General features: G+C 25.0%; 6 protein-coding genes across 6 annotated transcripts in view, besides 19 other annotated features; all 6 read left to right on the plus strand.

The window, feature by feature from the left end:
• Positions 1–2,683: a repeat region.
• A 5-nt stretch (positions 2,684–2,688) lies between these two features.
• Positions 2,689–2,717: a sequence feature (AT_rich).
• A 15-nt stretch (positions 2,718–2,732) lies between these two features.
• On the plus strand, positions 2,733–3,714 carry EDI_254940 (A/G-specific adenine DNA glycosylase, putative; the record flags this gene model as incomplete). Its single annotated transcript, XM_001740299.1, has 2 exons — positions 2,733–3,056; positions 3,115–3,714. 2 exons carry the CDS (start codon positions 2,733–2,735, stop codon positions 3,712–3,714), a joined length of 924 nt encoding a protein of 307 aa, XP_001740351.1.
• Positions 3,077–3,113: a sequence feature (AT_rich).
• A 2-nt stretch (positions 3,715–3,716) lies between the features above and the next one.
• Positions 3,717–3,788: a microsatellite.
• A 134-nt stretch (positions 3,789–3,922) lies between these two features.
• Positions 3,923–3,943: a sequence feature (AT_rich).
• A 252-nt stretch (positions 3,944–4,195) lies between these two features.
• Positions 4,196–4,258: a sequence feature (AT_rich).
• A 49-nt stretch (positions 4,259–4,307) lies between these two features.
• Positions 4,308–5,573, plus strand: EDI_254950 (uncharacterized protein; the record flags this gene model as incomplete). Its single annotated transcript, XM_001740300.1, has 1 exon — positions 4,308–5,573. One exon carries the CDS (start codon positions 4,308–4,310, stop codon positions 5,571–5,573), a length of 1,266 nt encoding a protein of 421 aa, XP_001740352.1.
• A 110-nt stretch (positions 5,574–5,683) lies between these two features.
• On the plus strand, positions 5,684–7,105 carry EDI_254960 (uncharacterized protein; the record flags this gene model as incomplete). Its single annotated transcript, XM_001740301.1, has 3 exons — positions 5,684–5,737; positions 5,782–5,941; positions 6,000–7,105. 3 exons carry the CDS (start codon positions 5,684–5,686, stop codon positions 7,103–7,105), a joined length of 1,320 nt encoding a protein of 439 aa, XP_001740353.1.
• Positions 7,106–7,147: 42 nt separating this feature from the next.
• Positions 7,148–7,238: a microsatellite.
• Positions 7,239–7,282: 44 nt separating this feature from the next.
• On the plus strand, positions 7,283–8,567 carry EDI_254970 (vacuolar protein sorting-associated protein, putative; the record flags this gene model as incomplete). The annotated part of the gene is made up of 3 exons (XM_001740302.1): positions 7,283–7,285; positions 7,359–7,584; positions 7,642–8,567. The coding sequence occupies 3 exons, from the start codon at positions 7,283–7,285 to the stop codon at positions 8,565–8,567; spliced, it is 1,155 nt and encodes a 384-aa protein (XP_001740354.1).
• Positions 7,611–7,640: a sequence feature (AT_rich).
• A 29-nt stretch (positions 8,568–8,596) lies between the features above and the next one.
• Positions 8,597–8,643: a sequence feature (AT_rich).
• Positions 8,644–8,686: 43 nt separating this feature from the next.
• Positions 8,687–15,178, plus strand: EDI_254980 (ubiquitin protein ligase, putative; the record flags this gene model as incomplete). Its single annotated transcript, XM_001740303.1, has 1 exon — positions 8,687–15,178. One exon carries the CDS (start codon positions 8,687–8,689, stop codon positions 15,176–15,178), a length of 6,492 nt encoding a protein of 2,163 aa, XP_001740355.1.
• Positions 9,381–9,409: a sequence feature (AT_rich).
• Positions 10,075–10,108: a sequence feature (AT_rich).
• Positions 10,310–10,336: a sequence feature (AT_rich).
• Positions 11,749–11,783: a sequence feature (AT_rich).
• Positions 12,414–12,450: a microsatellite.
• Positions 12,864–12,907: a sequence feature (AT_rich).
• Positions 13,113–13,162: a sequence feature (AT_rich).
• Positions 13,794–13,831: a microsatellite.
• Positions 15,117–15,137: a sequence feature (AT_rich).
• A 146-nt stretch (positions 15,179–15,324) lies between the features above and the next one.
• The window catches only part of EDI_254990 (uncharacterized protein), a gene marked incomplete at both ends in the record, with an annotated part of 1,291 nt that continues 678 nt past the window's right edge, over positions 15,325–15,937 (plus strand). The window contains one exon of the mRNA XM_001740304.1: positions 15,325–15,907. Coding sequence (XP_001740356.1) covers positions 15,325–15,907 — 583 coding nt within the window. The remainder of the gene's footprint in view (positions 15,908–15,937) is intronic.
• Positions 15,735–15,756: a sequence feature (AT_rich).

The following is a 15,937-nucleotide window of genomic DNA, read 5'->3' on the forward strand; positions in this document are numbered from 1 at the left end:
ATTACAATACCTCCAAAGAATGAAAAGAATAGAAATAGAAGTAAGAAAGAATAATTGGAAAAGAATAAGATGGAATTATAAAAATGATATAATAATGAAAGAGACGACTTCTAAATAAGCCTAAAGAAGATGAATATCAAGATAATATTACTACAATTAATTTCTGGAAATGAATCTATGAAAATAACACTAATACAGATTTCATAAATATTAATTTATATGAAATATTAATTGAAAATAGAATTAATAATAGAAGGTGCGTAATCACTCTAGATGAATTAAATCATGCAATAAAATTTATTGATAATTGGAAAGTACATGGAATTGATAAAATACAAGGCTTCTGGATTAAATAATTAGAACAACCAAAGAATTTCTTATTAAAATTATTTAATGAATGGTTGTATAATCCTACTACCATCTATCTTCATTTCATCAAATGAAGAACAATATTAATATATAAGAAATGAGATAAATTATATAAACTAAATTACAGACAAATAATTTGTTTAAACTGTCTTTTAAAAGTATATACATCTTTATTAAAGATGGAGATAGAAATCAATTGATGCTAAATCAAATTGAAAAACAATTATCACAAAATCAAATTTGATGTAAAAAATATACATATGCATCAAAAGAATGATTATTATACAATAATATAATCATTCAGTTATTAATCAAGGCTAAATGGAAGTGGGTAGAAACATATTATGATATTTCTAAAATATATGATAATATTAATCATCAATTTGTTAAACAATGTTTAATTTATTTTAACATCCCATTAGTTGTAATTAAAAGTATATTATATATATTAATTATTACACAACTATAATTATATTATAATCAACAAAATGTTGGTATAATTAATGTAGAAAGAGGAATAATACAATATGATAATTTATCTAAATTATTATTTGTATTATCTATTGTTATATTATCTAATTAATTAGATAAACAAATTATTAAGTTATCTATTAAAATGAAATGAGAAGAAAAATAAGTCCAGTTAAACCACATATTATATATGGACGATTTAAAGATAATAACTAACAGCATCGAAGAAATGGAAAAAGCCCATAAATTAACAAAAGAAATATTTAATAGAATATGATTAAAAATAAAAGTAGAAAAGAGTGGGATAATGAATAATATCAATGGTCAGATAAATGGAGAATTAGCTGAATTACCAAGAGTAACTAATGATAATCATTATAAATATCTTGGTATTGAAATAGGAGATAAAATAAATATTAATGAATATTATACATGATTATTAAATGATGTATCTTCTATTCTATCATCATTAAATATTATGAACTATAGCAGCCTCAATACAATAAGAAATATTAATAATGATATAATCTCAAAATTAAGATATGGATTCTGTATTGTCCCATGGAAACTTGGTAAGTTGGAGAATATAGATAAACAAATAAGAAAGTCATTGATACAACTCCAACTATACAGTAGAAACATCAATAAAAGTAGATTATATGTTACAATAAATGAATTAGGAATGGGATTAATGTCAGCACGAGATGAATGTTGTAAAGAAATAATAAGAATATATTTAAAATATAAATATCAAATACAGAAATATGAGAAATGATAGAACAGTAAAAGAGAATCCAAATGGAATAATTAAAAGAATGAAGAGAGAATTTGGTAAGAATATTAATTTCAATGAATTAATGAATATAATACAGTTAAACGAAAGAAAACATGATGTAAGCAAAGTATTTGAATGGGTAACAAATAAAATAAATGAAAGATATTTAAATGAATGGAAAGAAATGAAGTGAATATATAAGAAATGTAAATTGTATATTTAATAATAAGAAATTATCAGTAACTACATGGATGTCATTAAATATAAAAAGAAATGCATTCATCAAAGTAGTAAAGATGCAAGAAGGAGTAACTATGACAGGAAATATTAAATCTAAAATACTCAATTGTGATGCTTTAAAATATTGTAAACATTGTCCTAACACAATTGCATCTATTAGCCACATTTTGTTAGGATGTCATGTAATGAAGAAGAATCAAATATCAAAACATGAATATGTATGTAAACAAATATATAAACATATATTAATTACCCATTTTAATGAATTTGATGAAATAGATTTTAATGCCCCTCCTAAGTGTATTAATAATAATGAAATGGTTATAAATTACAATAAAGGTTTATTGGTTAATGACCATTCTTTTAATGCTAGAAGACCAGATATATATTATCAAAACATCAATGAAAAAAAATGATATATTAATGATGTGATATATGCCAAGATAGAATATAGAATTAAATTATTTACAAAATAAATAAATACAAAGAATTACAAGAGAAGCTAAGACAAATAGAGAATTAATTTAAGTAAAAATAATACTTGTAATATTAACAATAAATTAATACATAAAGAAACAGTAAGAAGATTAAAAACACTAAAATTACAAATTGACTTCCCCAAAATACTACGAACAATCATTATTAAAAACATGAAATACTTAATGTTCTACACATTCAACACTGGCAACACATTAGAAGAGGAATCTTCTAATTCTCATATGTTAGAAGTGAACTCTATTGTAGAAATAGAGCATATCGAAGAAACTGAAACATCATTTCAATAATCATAAAATCAAATTGTGGATATATCTATTAATTATCCTTTTTTGTTCAAAAAAAAATAAAAAAAATTAAAAAAATAGTTTAACGGAAGTCAATGAAAAGAAGATGGGAACAACTTATTGAAAATGAAGAAAAAAGACAAAACAAACTGAACAATACAAAAAAGAAAATTGAAGAAGTAAAGTCAAATAAACAAACAATTAATGTAGAAGTAGACCCATTAAAAATTAAACAAATGCATGAAAAAATACTTGGATTTTATGAAAAAGAAGGAAGAAAATTACCATGGAGAGAAACAACAGATAAATATAAAATACTTGTAAGTGAAGTTATGTTACAACAAACACAAGTGACAAGAGTAATAGAAAAATATAAGTCATGGTTAATTCGTTTTCCGACTATTCAAGATTTAGCAAAAGTTTGATTCAATACTTTTAGTTTAAAAAATAATAATTAAAGATATTTATTTATTTAAGGCAAGTCTTGCTGATGTTCTTGAAGAATGGAATGGATTAGGTTTTAATTCAAGAGGAAAAAGATTAAGAGATTTGGCTATTGAGGTATGTGAAAGGTATAAAGGGATAATACCTTCTAATGTTGATAAGTTATTAAATTTACCAGGGATTGGTCCCTACACTGCAAATGCAGTATTAATTTTTTCTGAAAATCAAGACATTGCAACAGTAGATGCTAATATTAGAAGAATTCTTATTCATGAACTTTCTCTTGATGAAAAAACACCTGAAAATATATTATTCGCTTATGCCAATAAATGTCTGCCATTAGGAAGAAGTCGTGATTGGCATAATGCATTAATGGATTATGGTGCTCTTGTTGCAACTGGTAAAAAAACTGGAATTGCAGCAAAATCAAAACAAAGTAAATTCGAAGGATCAAGAAGGTCATATAGAGCTGAATTATTAAGAAGAATTAGAAAAAATAATGGCTCTTTGTCAATAGAAAGTTGTGAAGAAGTTATTAAAGGGACTAAATACACTTTAGAAGAAATCATTGAAGGATTAGAAAAAGATGGAATTGTTCATAAAGAAGGAACTTCTATTGTTTTGAATAAATAATTTTATTATAATTATTTTTATTATAATTTTATTATTAAAATAATAATATTATAAAATAATAATAATATTATTATAAATTATAGTATTGATTAAGGTATTTAAGTAAATCAGGTATCTCATTTTTATTAATTGCAGCTATCCCCTCGTTTTAATTAGTATTAAAACGAACCATATTATGCTGCAATATTAAATTGCTTTATTTTTAAGGTTAATTTTATTATATTATTTACCTTCTATTTTAGAGCAATAAATCAATTAAAAATAATAAAATTCAATTAGTATGACTTATATGGTTGAAAAGAAGGAAGTAGAGTTTTTAATAACTCAAATTGTATTTTTTCTTCTTTAGAACATTTGTCTTGGTCAATAGTAATTGTCTATTTACTTAGTCTCTTTTCATTTTATTGAGTATTAATTAAAACAAACAATTCCCATTTCATTTCTTAATTTTTTGATACTTTTAATAGTTTCCTCCTTGCTCATTTATTTTTTATTTTTTTTTAATTAAGTTCTCTTTTTATTTTTACTTTTTTATAAAAAAAATGAAAATTCTAGTCACAATGAAATGAGAATGAACTTGAAAAGTTTATTTCATGTTCTTTTTATATCTTCTCTTCATTGCACTAATTCGTGCTGTTGAGTTTGACACATGTGAGAACCCACAAATTATTGATGGCTCAACTAACATTTATATTGAAGACCTTAATGAAAGAAGAGTTTTAGATGGGAAAAAAGGTGTTTGGGTTCAAATTACTGCTGAACAAGCAACAGTTGGATATACCTTCCATGTTTTAGGTCATGGAGAAGCTAATATCTTTGAAACAACTGACTGTTCATCATTGTCAGAAGTAAGTCAATTACCCTATGGGTTTGTTGTTGAAACAGGAAAAACTCGTACTTTCTTTGTTTCTGTTCCTGAAACAACCACAGAAGAAATTACTGTTATCGCTGACAAAATGCTTGTTTCAGAAGATAAAACTAGTGCAACTATTGTTCGAGGTGAATTCATTCCATTGACATTCCCTGTTCATACTTATACCACTGACAATACTGTTTATTATCAACTCATTGGAAGAAATAATTGGAAGGTTGAAGTTTCTGTTGATGGAAAAGTTGAACAAACTATTGATTTAAAACAAGACAGTACTGAGCTTGTTACTATCAAGGCTGATGCTGGAATTCATTCTGTCCAGTTTAGTTATGCTAAGACTAATGCAGAATATCAAAACATTGAAGTTACTGAAACAGTGCCTTCTGTAATTAATGCTGTTTTTAGACCAGAAGCTATTACTGAGAATTCCATTTGTTTTGAAGGAAAGAAAGTAGTTGTTGGTTATACAGCTATTAACACAGGTAAAATTATTGTTAACACTAAGGCTAATGGATTGTCTAATCAAAAATACATTCAAATTGGGGATTCTTGTTCTCTTATTGAAGAAGGCGTTGAGTATAAAGTTAACGGAGAGTATAAAATTATTCTTGCTTCTGACGTTATTCCTTCAGAAGAATCATCATCTATCTTTACTGTAACTTTTGTTGCTGATAATACTCCAATTGAACCATCAGAACAATCTTCAGAACAACCTTCAGAACAACCTTCAGAACAACCAATTGAACCATCAGAAGAATCATCAGAAAAACCAATCGAGCCATCATCAGACCATTCATCTTCTGCTGGATCTAGTTCAGGTAATTCATCAGATAGTGAAAACAGTGAAGGTATTAATGATAAGACTCTCATTGCCATCATCTGTGTTAGTGTGATTGTTGGTATTCTTTTAATACTTGCAATCGTATTATTAGCATTTATCATTTATAGAAAATGCACAAGCAAAAACGATTATGAAAATTTGAATTAAGAAGTTTAATTTCAAAGTCTTTTTTGATAAGTTGTGTTATTATTTTTCCTTGTATTTATTTTTCCAAAAATGAAAAAAATACAGAAAAGATCTTAATAATTTAACAAAAAATGAGTGATAATTTATCCCGTGATGATTTCAGAAGAATATCAACCTTATGGAGAGTTTGTCATTTACACCATCTGGAGATAACAATATTTATATTTAGATTTGTCAAACATACGATTATTTTTTTGTTAAAACAGTTGTAAGAGAATACACTGACGATAATCCTGAGTTTTGGGATAATTTTGTTAAACTTGTTTATGAACGTGGTATACTTTGTGAAATATTAGGAAACGAATTAAAAACAGAAGTAGAATATACATGTTTGTTATAATTTAAATTGTTCACTTGATAAAATGAAACGATGTTAATAATAAATAGTATCTGAAACACAACTATTCAGATCAAATAAAGGAGTGACATATGTCGCAGCTGCTATGTGCAGAAGATTAACAGAAGATTTATTGGTTGAATATATTAATCCTTTGTTAGAAGAAATTAATAGTTATACTGAACCACTTGAAATTGATAATAGTAAAGTTGGAGATGAGAAAGCTAAAAAGAATATTGAAATTGTTATAAATTATGTTAATAAATTATTTGATACTGTCACTACTTTGTCAAAGAAGTTTTGTCCTGAATTAACATATATATTTACCAAGGTTAGACTTGCTGTAAAAGAACGTTATGGAGATGAAGAGGCATTAAAAATTGTTGGAGCCTTTGTATTCCTCCGATTAATTAATCCAGTGTTATTAACTCCATTAAAGTTTTCTTCAAAGCTCACTAAGCCATCACCTAGTTCTCTTAGGTCATTAATTATTGTAACAAAAATTACTCAATCATGTGTTAATCAATCATCTACACCATTTCAAGAAAAATACATGTTACCAATCACAGAATATGCTCTTGGAAAATATTCTTTTGTAACAAATTTATTGGATTCAGTTTCAAAAAATGAGGTTAATCCACAACACCCATTAACCACTCTCATTAAACCATCATTATTAAAAGAAACAGGAATGGTTATTATCCAAAATTTCAATAAATTTGCTTCATCTAATTTAGAGAAGTTTAAAAGTTTTTGTGACTTCTTTAAAAGAAGGGGGCATACACAACTCATAGAAGAATTTAGTTATTTAATTGACCCAACAGGAAAAATTGGACAAAGCCTTGGAGTTCAAGAGAATAAAGTACTTGGGGTTGTTCTTGATCAACCTGATGACCAATGTATTAGAAACCTTATTCAGAGTTTTGATAAAATTATTGAAGGATACCAACAAAGGATCTTAAAGTCAAGAGAAGAAATTATTGAACTTCAAACAGATGTTAGAAAAAGAAAAGACGCTGTAGCCTCTAGAGCAAGTCAAATAGATGCACTAAACAAAGAGCCAAGTGGAGATGACAAACTATCTGTTCCACCTCAAATGGAAAGAAAAAGAACAATTTTTAAAAGAGGAAATAGTTTAAATCGTGGACAGAATTAATTCATATAACACATTTTTTTCAATTATTAATTTTTTATTGTTATATAATTCAAAATAATAAAAAATGATAATAAAAATTATAATAAAAGAAAAAGAAAATTCTGAGATGATAAAAAAAAAAGAAAATTAAAAAAATGAAGACTTTTCAAAAAGAAACTGAAAAATATTAAAGAAAGCATGGTTTGTAGTTCTCCTTTTAAAGTATAATACAATAAAGAAGATTATTGAGAGAATCAAACGAATAACAATATAGTCATTTTTGTTTGGTAGTTCTGCATCTAAACAATCAACGACTCAAATTTTATTCGATGATGATCATATGAAACCTAAAGTTAAAGTAGAAAGAAAAAATGGTGTTATTGAATTAGTTCAATTTACACCACAAGAACCAATAAAAGGAAAAGTATTTATTCAAATGGGAAATATTAAGAAACCAATTATTCATAACGGTATCAAATTAGTTTTACAAGGAATCTTTGGTTTGTTTTAATTTTTATTGAAGATGAAATTAAAAAATAATGAAATTAATAATTTAGAATGCCAAAGTGGTATGAAACCACAAACAATCATTGATACTTCAGTTGATTTATGTGGTCCAAATTCATTAACAAATCAACAAGTAATGTACCCATTTGAATTTGCTCCATTAAATCAATATGAGTCATACAATGGTAAATTCTTAAAATTAAAATATGTGTTAAGTGTTCATATTATGTCAAAATCACATATTAATCCACAAGAAAAAGAATTTGCATTAATTATTCCACATACCCCAAGTCTTATTCAACCAATTAATCAAGAACTTGGTATTGAAAAAATTATTCAATTAGACTTAAAATTATCAAAAAATTCTTATGCTTTAAATGACGTAATCATGGGTAGTTTATTTATTCGTTTATTACATGTTAAAATTTGTAGAGTTGAAATGAATCTTATTCGTGTTGAATCTATCGGAAGACCTTTAATGGAAAAAAGTAGAACTAATTTTAAGAATATTCAATTAGTTGATGGTCAATTAGTAAAAGGAGATATTATTCCAGTTAGATTCTTCTTAAAAAATTTACAATTAACTCCAACACAAACAAATATCGCTGATATTTTTAGTGTTAATTATTATCTTTCATTTGATTTCATTGATGAAGAAGGAATGAAATATAACTGTGCAACTGAAATTAATTTATATCGTGGTGAAAAAGATCAACAAGATGTTAGAATGCTTCCACCTGTAGATGTTGTTGATTTAGAACACCTTGCCAGTGTTTCTCATTTATACCTTGGAGACTCTGACCGTCCTATAGAAGAACAAGAAAATTCTCAACCAAATGAAGTACCAAAACAAGAAGGTGATGATAAGCTTCCATCGTTTGGTGATGATTTTAAGGAAGAAGTTTATGAAGAAACAAAACAAGATGATACACCAAAGAAGTCAACTGGTAATAATGTTGAAGATTTCATTTTCTAATTTACGTTGAATTTGACATTGTTGATTGGTTAATTATTCAATACATAAAAAAACTATAAAAATAATAAAATATAAAGATGGTTTAATCAATTTTAAAGAAAAACTATAAAACTCAATTAATGAAGGAAGTCAAAAAGAAGAATGAAGAAAACAATGAAACATCATTGTGGAGATTTTCAAGTTTAGTGTCTATAAGTGAATGTTCAATACCAAAAGAAGACTCTTTTAAAAAATGCTTAGATAGTATTAACAGTTATTTGACAAAACAAATAAATACCCATTTGATTGGGCATTTTGTTGTTTGTGAAATTGATAAAAAAGAAAGAAATAATGTTAATGAATGTTTATTATATCTTAAAAACATTGGACATCTTTTTTATATTAAATTATTACCCAAAGCAAAACAGCTCTGTTATTGTCAATATCCAGAAATTGTTTCTTCAATAATTTCAATGTTTCCAGATTGTATGGTATTAAATGATATAGATGAAAATGGTTGTAGTGAAGTAAATGATGGTGAAACTTATTTAGAATATATAAAAAGAGTTTATTGTTCAATGTATAATAAGAGTAGTTTACTTGGGGCTCAATTAAAATATATGAAATACTCTAATGAGAATTGTGAACATCTTCTTCATGTTATTCAAGCAGCAAAGGATTTAAGTAATATTGAATTGTTACAAGAAATGATGAAAGATGAACAATATAGAGATGATTCTTTACAACTTATTTCTAATAATTTTTCTAATGATCTTATTGTGAGTATGTTAGTAGACGTAACAAAGTATTATCTTAATTTATCATTGAAACAACAATTTAATAAAGAATTAATATTTTTTATTCATTGTTGCTTATCTCATTTATTAGATAGAAATCCTCCTTGTTTAGTTGAGTTATCTTTATTTTTGTATCAATGTGACCAAATTAATATTCATTTAAGAAATGATATAGTTTCTCTTTCATTGTTTAACTCTTCATCTGATGAAATAATTGAACAGATTAAACATATTATTGATATCTCAGAACCAGTTAAAATTGATTTACAAGTTACTCTTATTGATAAATTATTACGTATGAATAATTTTAAACCAACAGACTCAGAATATGTTATTAGTGTTTTAAAATCTAATTTATCTAAAAGAAGTTTTTGTATTAAATTTATTCCAATTATATTTCAGTTTAAATTTAAAACTGGAATGAACACATTATTTAGATCACAATTTGATGAATTGGTTCAAATAATTAATGATATAATAGATCAAACACATGATAATGCTGTCATTACTTGTTTATTTATATTATTTGATTGTATAGTTCAATACACAGAATTATTTGATGCTGATCAAGTAAAACCAACATTTTCTAAATTGGTAAAGTATATGAAGCAACATTTTTGTTTAGCATTTATCAAAATAATGATTAACGAATACAGAAATAGATCATTATTTACATATTCTTTTAATACTTATCTTCAAGATATGGTTGATTCTATTAAATCAGATTTATCAATTAATTTTATTAAATTTGATTATAAATATAAACAAAAAGAACCATTCAATAATGAAATTGACTTTGAAGAAATTAATGACCCAATTAAAAGAGATGGATATAAATGGTTTGCTATTCAAAAAGTAATAAATAAAAAACAAACAAGTAGAAATAGTAATTATAGAATTTGTTTTGATTCTATTTTAAAGAAATATATTCCAATACAATGTATTCCAAATTTTATTCATAGATACAATAAATATTTTAATTTTAATAATTTAGAGATTACTGTTCAAATAACACAAGAGGAATTAAAAGAAAGAAAAGAGTATTCACTTGATAGTTTATGTCAAATATTACTTTACTTTAATCTTATTTATGCAAACTCATCAAAAAGAAATCAAAATAATTTTATTGAAAAAGAAAAAATTATAAAGATACTTGAAATAACTTTTGATTTAATTAATTATGTAGCTTGTAATAATACCAATATAATCACTAGAGTATTTACTAATTTTATTGATAAAGAAACAGATAATACTTTACAAAAAATTAATTGTATTATTGATTTAATGATTGAGACTATTGGAGGATTTCCAGAAGATATGTTTATTAAGGAGTTTATAAAAAAGAAAACAATTCGAAATGGATTATTATATCTATTATTCTTTCTTCGACAAAAAGAATCTCCACGTAGAAAACGAGATAGAGAATTTTATTATAAACATCAAAGAAAAATTGTTTCTTTATTATGGAATAAAATACCACCACTCAAAAATAATAAAGATAAACTAATATATCATTACATTCTTAAATCAATTCCTTCTTTTATTGAACACTTCAATTGTGATAATATTTTTAAACAAACTATTATTAATTTTCTTCTTCCTGAAGTGTCATCATTTAAAATAATTTTACAATTATTTAGTCAGGGGATATTTGTTAGTCTAAATAAAATAGATTCTTTTTTGGGTCATCCATTAATCAATCATACACAGAAAGAAATAAAAGATATTTTAATTCAAGAACTCGAAAAAAGTTGTTCAGTTAAACGTAAATTACTTCCTATTGTGGGATACATTTATGATGATATCGACTTAACAAGGTTCAGTGAGAATAAACACTTTACGGCAAAGGCTTCTTTTGTTAAGATGTTTAAAGGTAGTGATCTTATTATTAAAGGATGTGAAGAAACTCTAATTTCTCTAATAGATAGAGTCTCTCTTATTCATATTCAATTATATCGACCAATGATTGAATTGTGTAATAAAGATAGATTGAAAGAAATTCTTTTATCAAAAAATACTATGGAACTTAGTTTAACTACTGCATTAATGTTATGTCAAATAGCTGATTTTATTCAATTTCCATTACAAATACATAGCATTGGAACACTTAATTTCCAACAAGATGAAAATGAAAATTATGATATTTGTCTTAATAGTCTTGATTTAGTTTCAATGCTGATTCAATGTTTAGTTAAAAGATTAGATTCTACAGAATATAGTGAAGAACTTAATGTAGTTCGATTAATAATGAAATTCATTAATAGTAATACAATATTATTATTCCGTAAATACCAACAAAGAATTCTTCAAATTATGCTTCGTAATTCATTAAACAAACAAGACGTTTTAATACTTTATACTATTTACAGAGAAAGGTATATTGATATAAACACTGAAGAAGGATGTATTATTAAAATGTTATTTAATAGAAATAATATTTCTGCTCTTGATATGTCTGATATCACACATTTTGGGTTATATCAAAATAAAGAAAACATTCATTTATTTGAAGAACCAGAAAAACAACATAGCAAACCTATAAATAAAAATAACGAGATATATAACGAATACGTTTACTTAACATTAAAAGGGAAACTAGTGAAAATGATGAATGACGCTGATGATATTTTATTTTATCGATTATGCCAAGAAAGCTTTATAACCAAAAGAACAAAAGGGATGTTAGAAGGGAATGGAGATATCAAATGGAAGGAAGGCTGTTTAAATAAAATTAGAAAGGCTATTAAAATTATTACTGACCAAACAAAAAATACATCACAAGAGCATGACAAGGTTTCAAACAAAGAAGAAAAAATGGAAGAAGAAAGTATTGAAATAAAACAGTTAAAAGAAGTTATACTTGTTCTTAATATTAATGAAGAAATTGAAGATATTGTAAATCGATTTATCAGATATAGTGAGAAAAATAAAATTGATAAGATGAAAGAAATGAAATCGTTGATGATTATGTATCAGGAAATTCTAAAAGAACAAGAGATGAAAGATGGATGTAATACAATTATTGATTTTATGAATAAATTTAAAGGAATGGATTTAGAAATAGGTCATCAAGAAGATAAAAATGAAGAAGAAACAGAAGAAGAAAATGTTCAAGTAATTAATATTCCTGGGTTAGGAACAGTTCCTATTCCTCATGGATTTGATACTGAGACATTAATGCAATTACCTGAAGAATATAGAATAGAAGCAGTAATGAATTATTATCAAGAACACAATATTCCAAGAATACGAAGAAGTGAAGATAGAAGAACTGTTCAATTGTCACATGACATAAGAAAATTACCATGTGAAGAGTTTAAACAAAGAAAGATAAATAAAATAGAATTTAACTCAAATACGTTCAAAAAAACATGGACAAATTTTGGTTCAAAGATATTACCTGAGTTTAACATCAAAAAAGCATTGAACATATATTTTGTTTGTACAGAAGATGAATGTAAAATTATATTACAGAAGATTAATTCATTATTCTGTAATTCACAAATTAACTTCAATGTTGTATATAATAATTTTATAAAATACATTGTTAATGATTTATTTATTGAAATTCTCCACAGTAAAGTTGATGAGAAAATGATTAGATATTGGCAATTAGTTGATAATATTAATCAACAAAAAAGTTCAGAAATATCATCAGAAATTAATGAAATGATAATTGATAATTTATGTATGATGATTGAAGCTAATATAAAAAATTCAATAATTCTTAATGCAGTAGTATATTTACCTCAAAAATTAGAAATGGAGGAAATTAAAATAAATGAAGAAAAATATATATTAAAATTATTATCTATTTTTGGAAGGTATTATCGAAATAGACCATATACTAAACAACTTCTTTTTGAATCAAAAACACAAATTCTTATTGATAAATGTTTAAAGAAAAATGTTCAAATTTTATACGAAAAAGAAACAAGTCAAGAACATTTATTAGACTTATATTATATGTTATTAACATTGGTTCCTTCTACATTAATTGAACAAGAAGAAATAGAATCAAGAACATCACCATATTTTGTTAGATTAGTAAATCAAAGACCACCATTAAGAAATTTAGAGTTTGGACTTCTCTCACCACAGTTAATTCTTAATAACAGAGAACCTATTCAATTGTCAGGACCTTTTGATGAATTAGGTATCAATGAAATAGGTCAAAGAATTGATCCACGATATCATATTATAAGAGAATATAATGATGAAAGTAATAATGGCAGTAGTGAAGAACAAATTAATGAAGAAAGTATTCATCAAAATAATTCAGAAGAGTCTCAATATGATACTACAACAACACAACCACTAAACCAAATAAAGGAATTACAAACACTTTTAGAAGATATTTCAAAAAATAATATTTCTCCATCACTTGCTCAAGAAAAGGTAAATCAATTAACTCAAGACATTTTAATGGAGGAAGAAGAAGAGCCTCAACAAGTAGAAAAAAAAGAAGAAAAAGAAACAGAAGAAGAAATTGTAATTATTGAGAATTATTCATGTCTTTTGAATTATGTTAAAAAGTGTCATAACGAATTAGTATGTCGAGTTGTGTTATTATTACTTAGTTATGTTATAGAAGAAAGGTATGATGAAATAGTTAAAGACATTGTAATGGGAATGAAATGGTTTATTGAAAAAGAATTAAGGTTAAATAGATTTGCATTAAATACCTCTTTGATATTTCTTAGTAAACATAGAGAATTTCTTCCATTTGAAATGAAGTATCAAGACTTAATAAAAGAAATTGGACAAAATAAGAATTATAACCATTTTATGAAAATAATTATTGATAGAAATAATGTATTTAATTCTTTGTTTAAACAAATAAAACAAACAGAAAAATGGAACAGATTATTTAAAATACAATTTAAACATGAACAAGGAAATGACAATGGGGGATTATTAAAAGAATGTTATAGCCTTCTTGTTCAAGAACTTAGTAATGGAGTAGAAGATTTATTTGTTATAGAAAATAATTGCATTGTTCCAAATTGTCAATGTTTTAAGAAAAATCATTTTATATTTGTAGGAAAATGTCTTGCAAAAATGATTTCTGATGGATTCACAAGTGATTTTCATTTAGCATTATTTGTATTAAGACTATTGTTAAGTAAAAAAAATGAGTTAAAAGATGTTAAAATATTTGATAAAGAAATGAGTCAACAAATAGAGAATTTGTTATTAGGAGATGTTACTGAATGGGGTTTAACATTTACCGAAATAGAAAGAGTAAATAATAAAATTCATGAAGTTGAATTAAAAAAAAATGGAGCATATATTCTTGTTACTCAAGAAAATAAAAAAGAATATGTTGACTTACTTATTCAATACAAATTTAATACAAGAATAGAAAAACAAATAGAATGGGTCAAAAAAGGATTTTATTCTCTTATTAATAAATCAGCCATTCAATTATTTGATGAAAAAGAGTTTGATAGAATTATTTGTGGAAATAATTTTGATATTGAAGATCTTAAAAGAAATGTTGTACTTGAGGGATATACAAAAGAGTCACTTCAAATTGTATGGTTATGGGAAGTTATTAATGAAATGGAAAATTCTTTAAAAGGAAAATTTGTTCAATTTGTTACTGGTTCTTCTAGAGCACCTATTGGTGGGTTTGTTCAATTAAAAAGTAGTCATGGAACACCATTACCATTTACTATTGCTTCTATTCATTACGATAGCCCTGATTCTATGATGCCAACCGCACATACATGTGCTAATAGATTAGAAATTCCATTTTATTCAAACAAAGAAATATTAAAATTAAAATTAACAACAGCAATACAAGAATGTTCTAATTATGAATTTGACTAATTAACAAGCAATTGAATACTATTAAATAAGTATTTTACAATTTAAAAAGAGTATTTGGTTTGAAAAAAAAAGGAAATTTCAAAGAAAAGTTTTATGTCTAAAAAAAATAAAAAAGAGATTAAAATATTAGATCTTACAGAAATTACATGAGTGAACCTCCTAAACCATTATTAATTAAAGTTGTATTAATGATAGATAGTCATACACTAAGGTTTGATAAACAAGTAACTAAAAATACTAAAATTGGAGATATTTTAGCACAAATTAAAGGAGGATTAACAAATGAACAGAAGAAATATGAATTTAGTTGTTTTAATGATGGAATTAGATTAGTAGAAAATAATGGAATTGATTTTTATGGAATTGATGATGGAGATGAAATTGAAATTAAAGCATTTAATAAACCAATGGCTATGGCAAGATTATCAAGAGTAGTACCACATGAAAAAGATTATCATCAAATATATTTAAATAGTGAAAAAGTAGGATTTTTATTAAAAAAGAAAGTATCTAAAGTTAGTGGATGGAAAAGAAGATGGGTTGTTTTATGTAGAGGATTTTTATTTTATTATAATAATCCTAAAGATGAAATTCCAATTGGAAAAATGCAACTAAAAGATACATATATTCAGTTTTTAGGAAGTGATGGAGAAAAACAATTTGTTTTTCAATATGAAAACAAACCTGATTGTTATCATTTTAGTTGTGAAAGTGAAGAAGAATATATTAGTTGGAGAAAAGTTCTTATAGAACATCAAA

The sequence above is a fragment of the Entamoeba dispar genome, genomic scaffold (genome assembly GCF_000209125.1).
Source record: "Entamoeba dispar SAW760 scf_1105229462867 genomic scaffold, whole genome shotgun sequence".
In the NCBI taxonomy this organism is placed as follows: Eukaryota; Evosea; order Mastigamoebida; family Endamoebidae; genus Entamoeba; species Entamoeba dispar.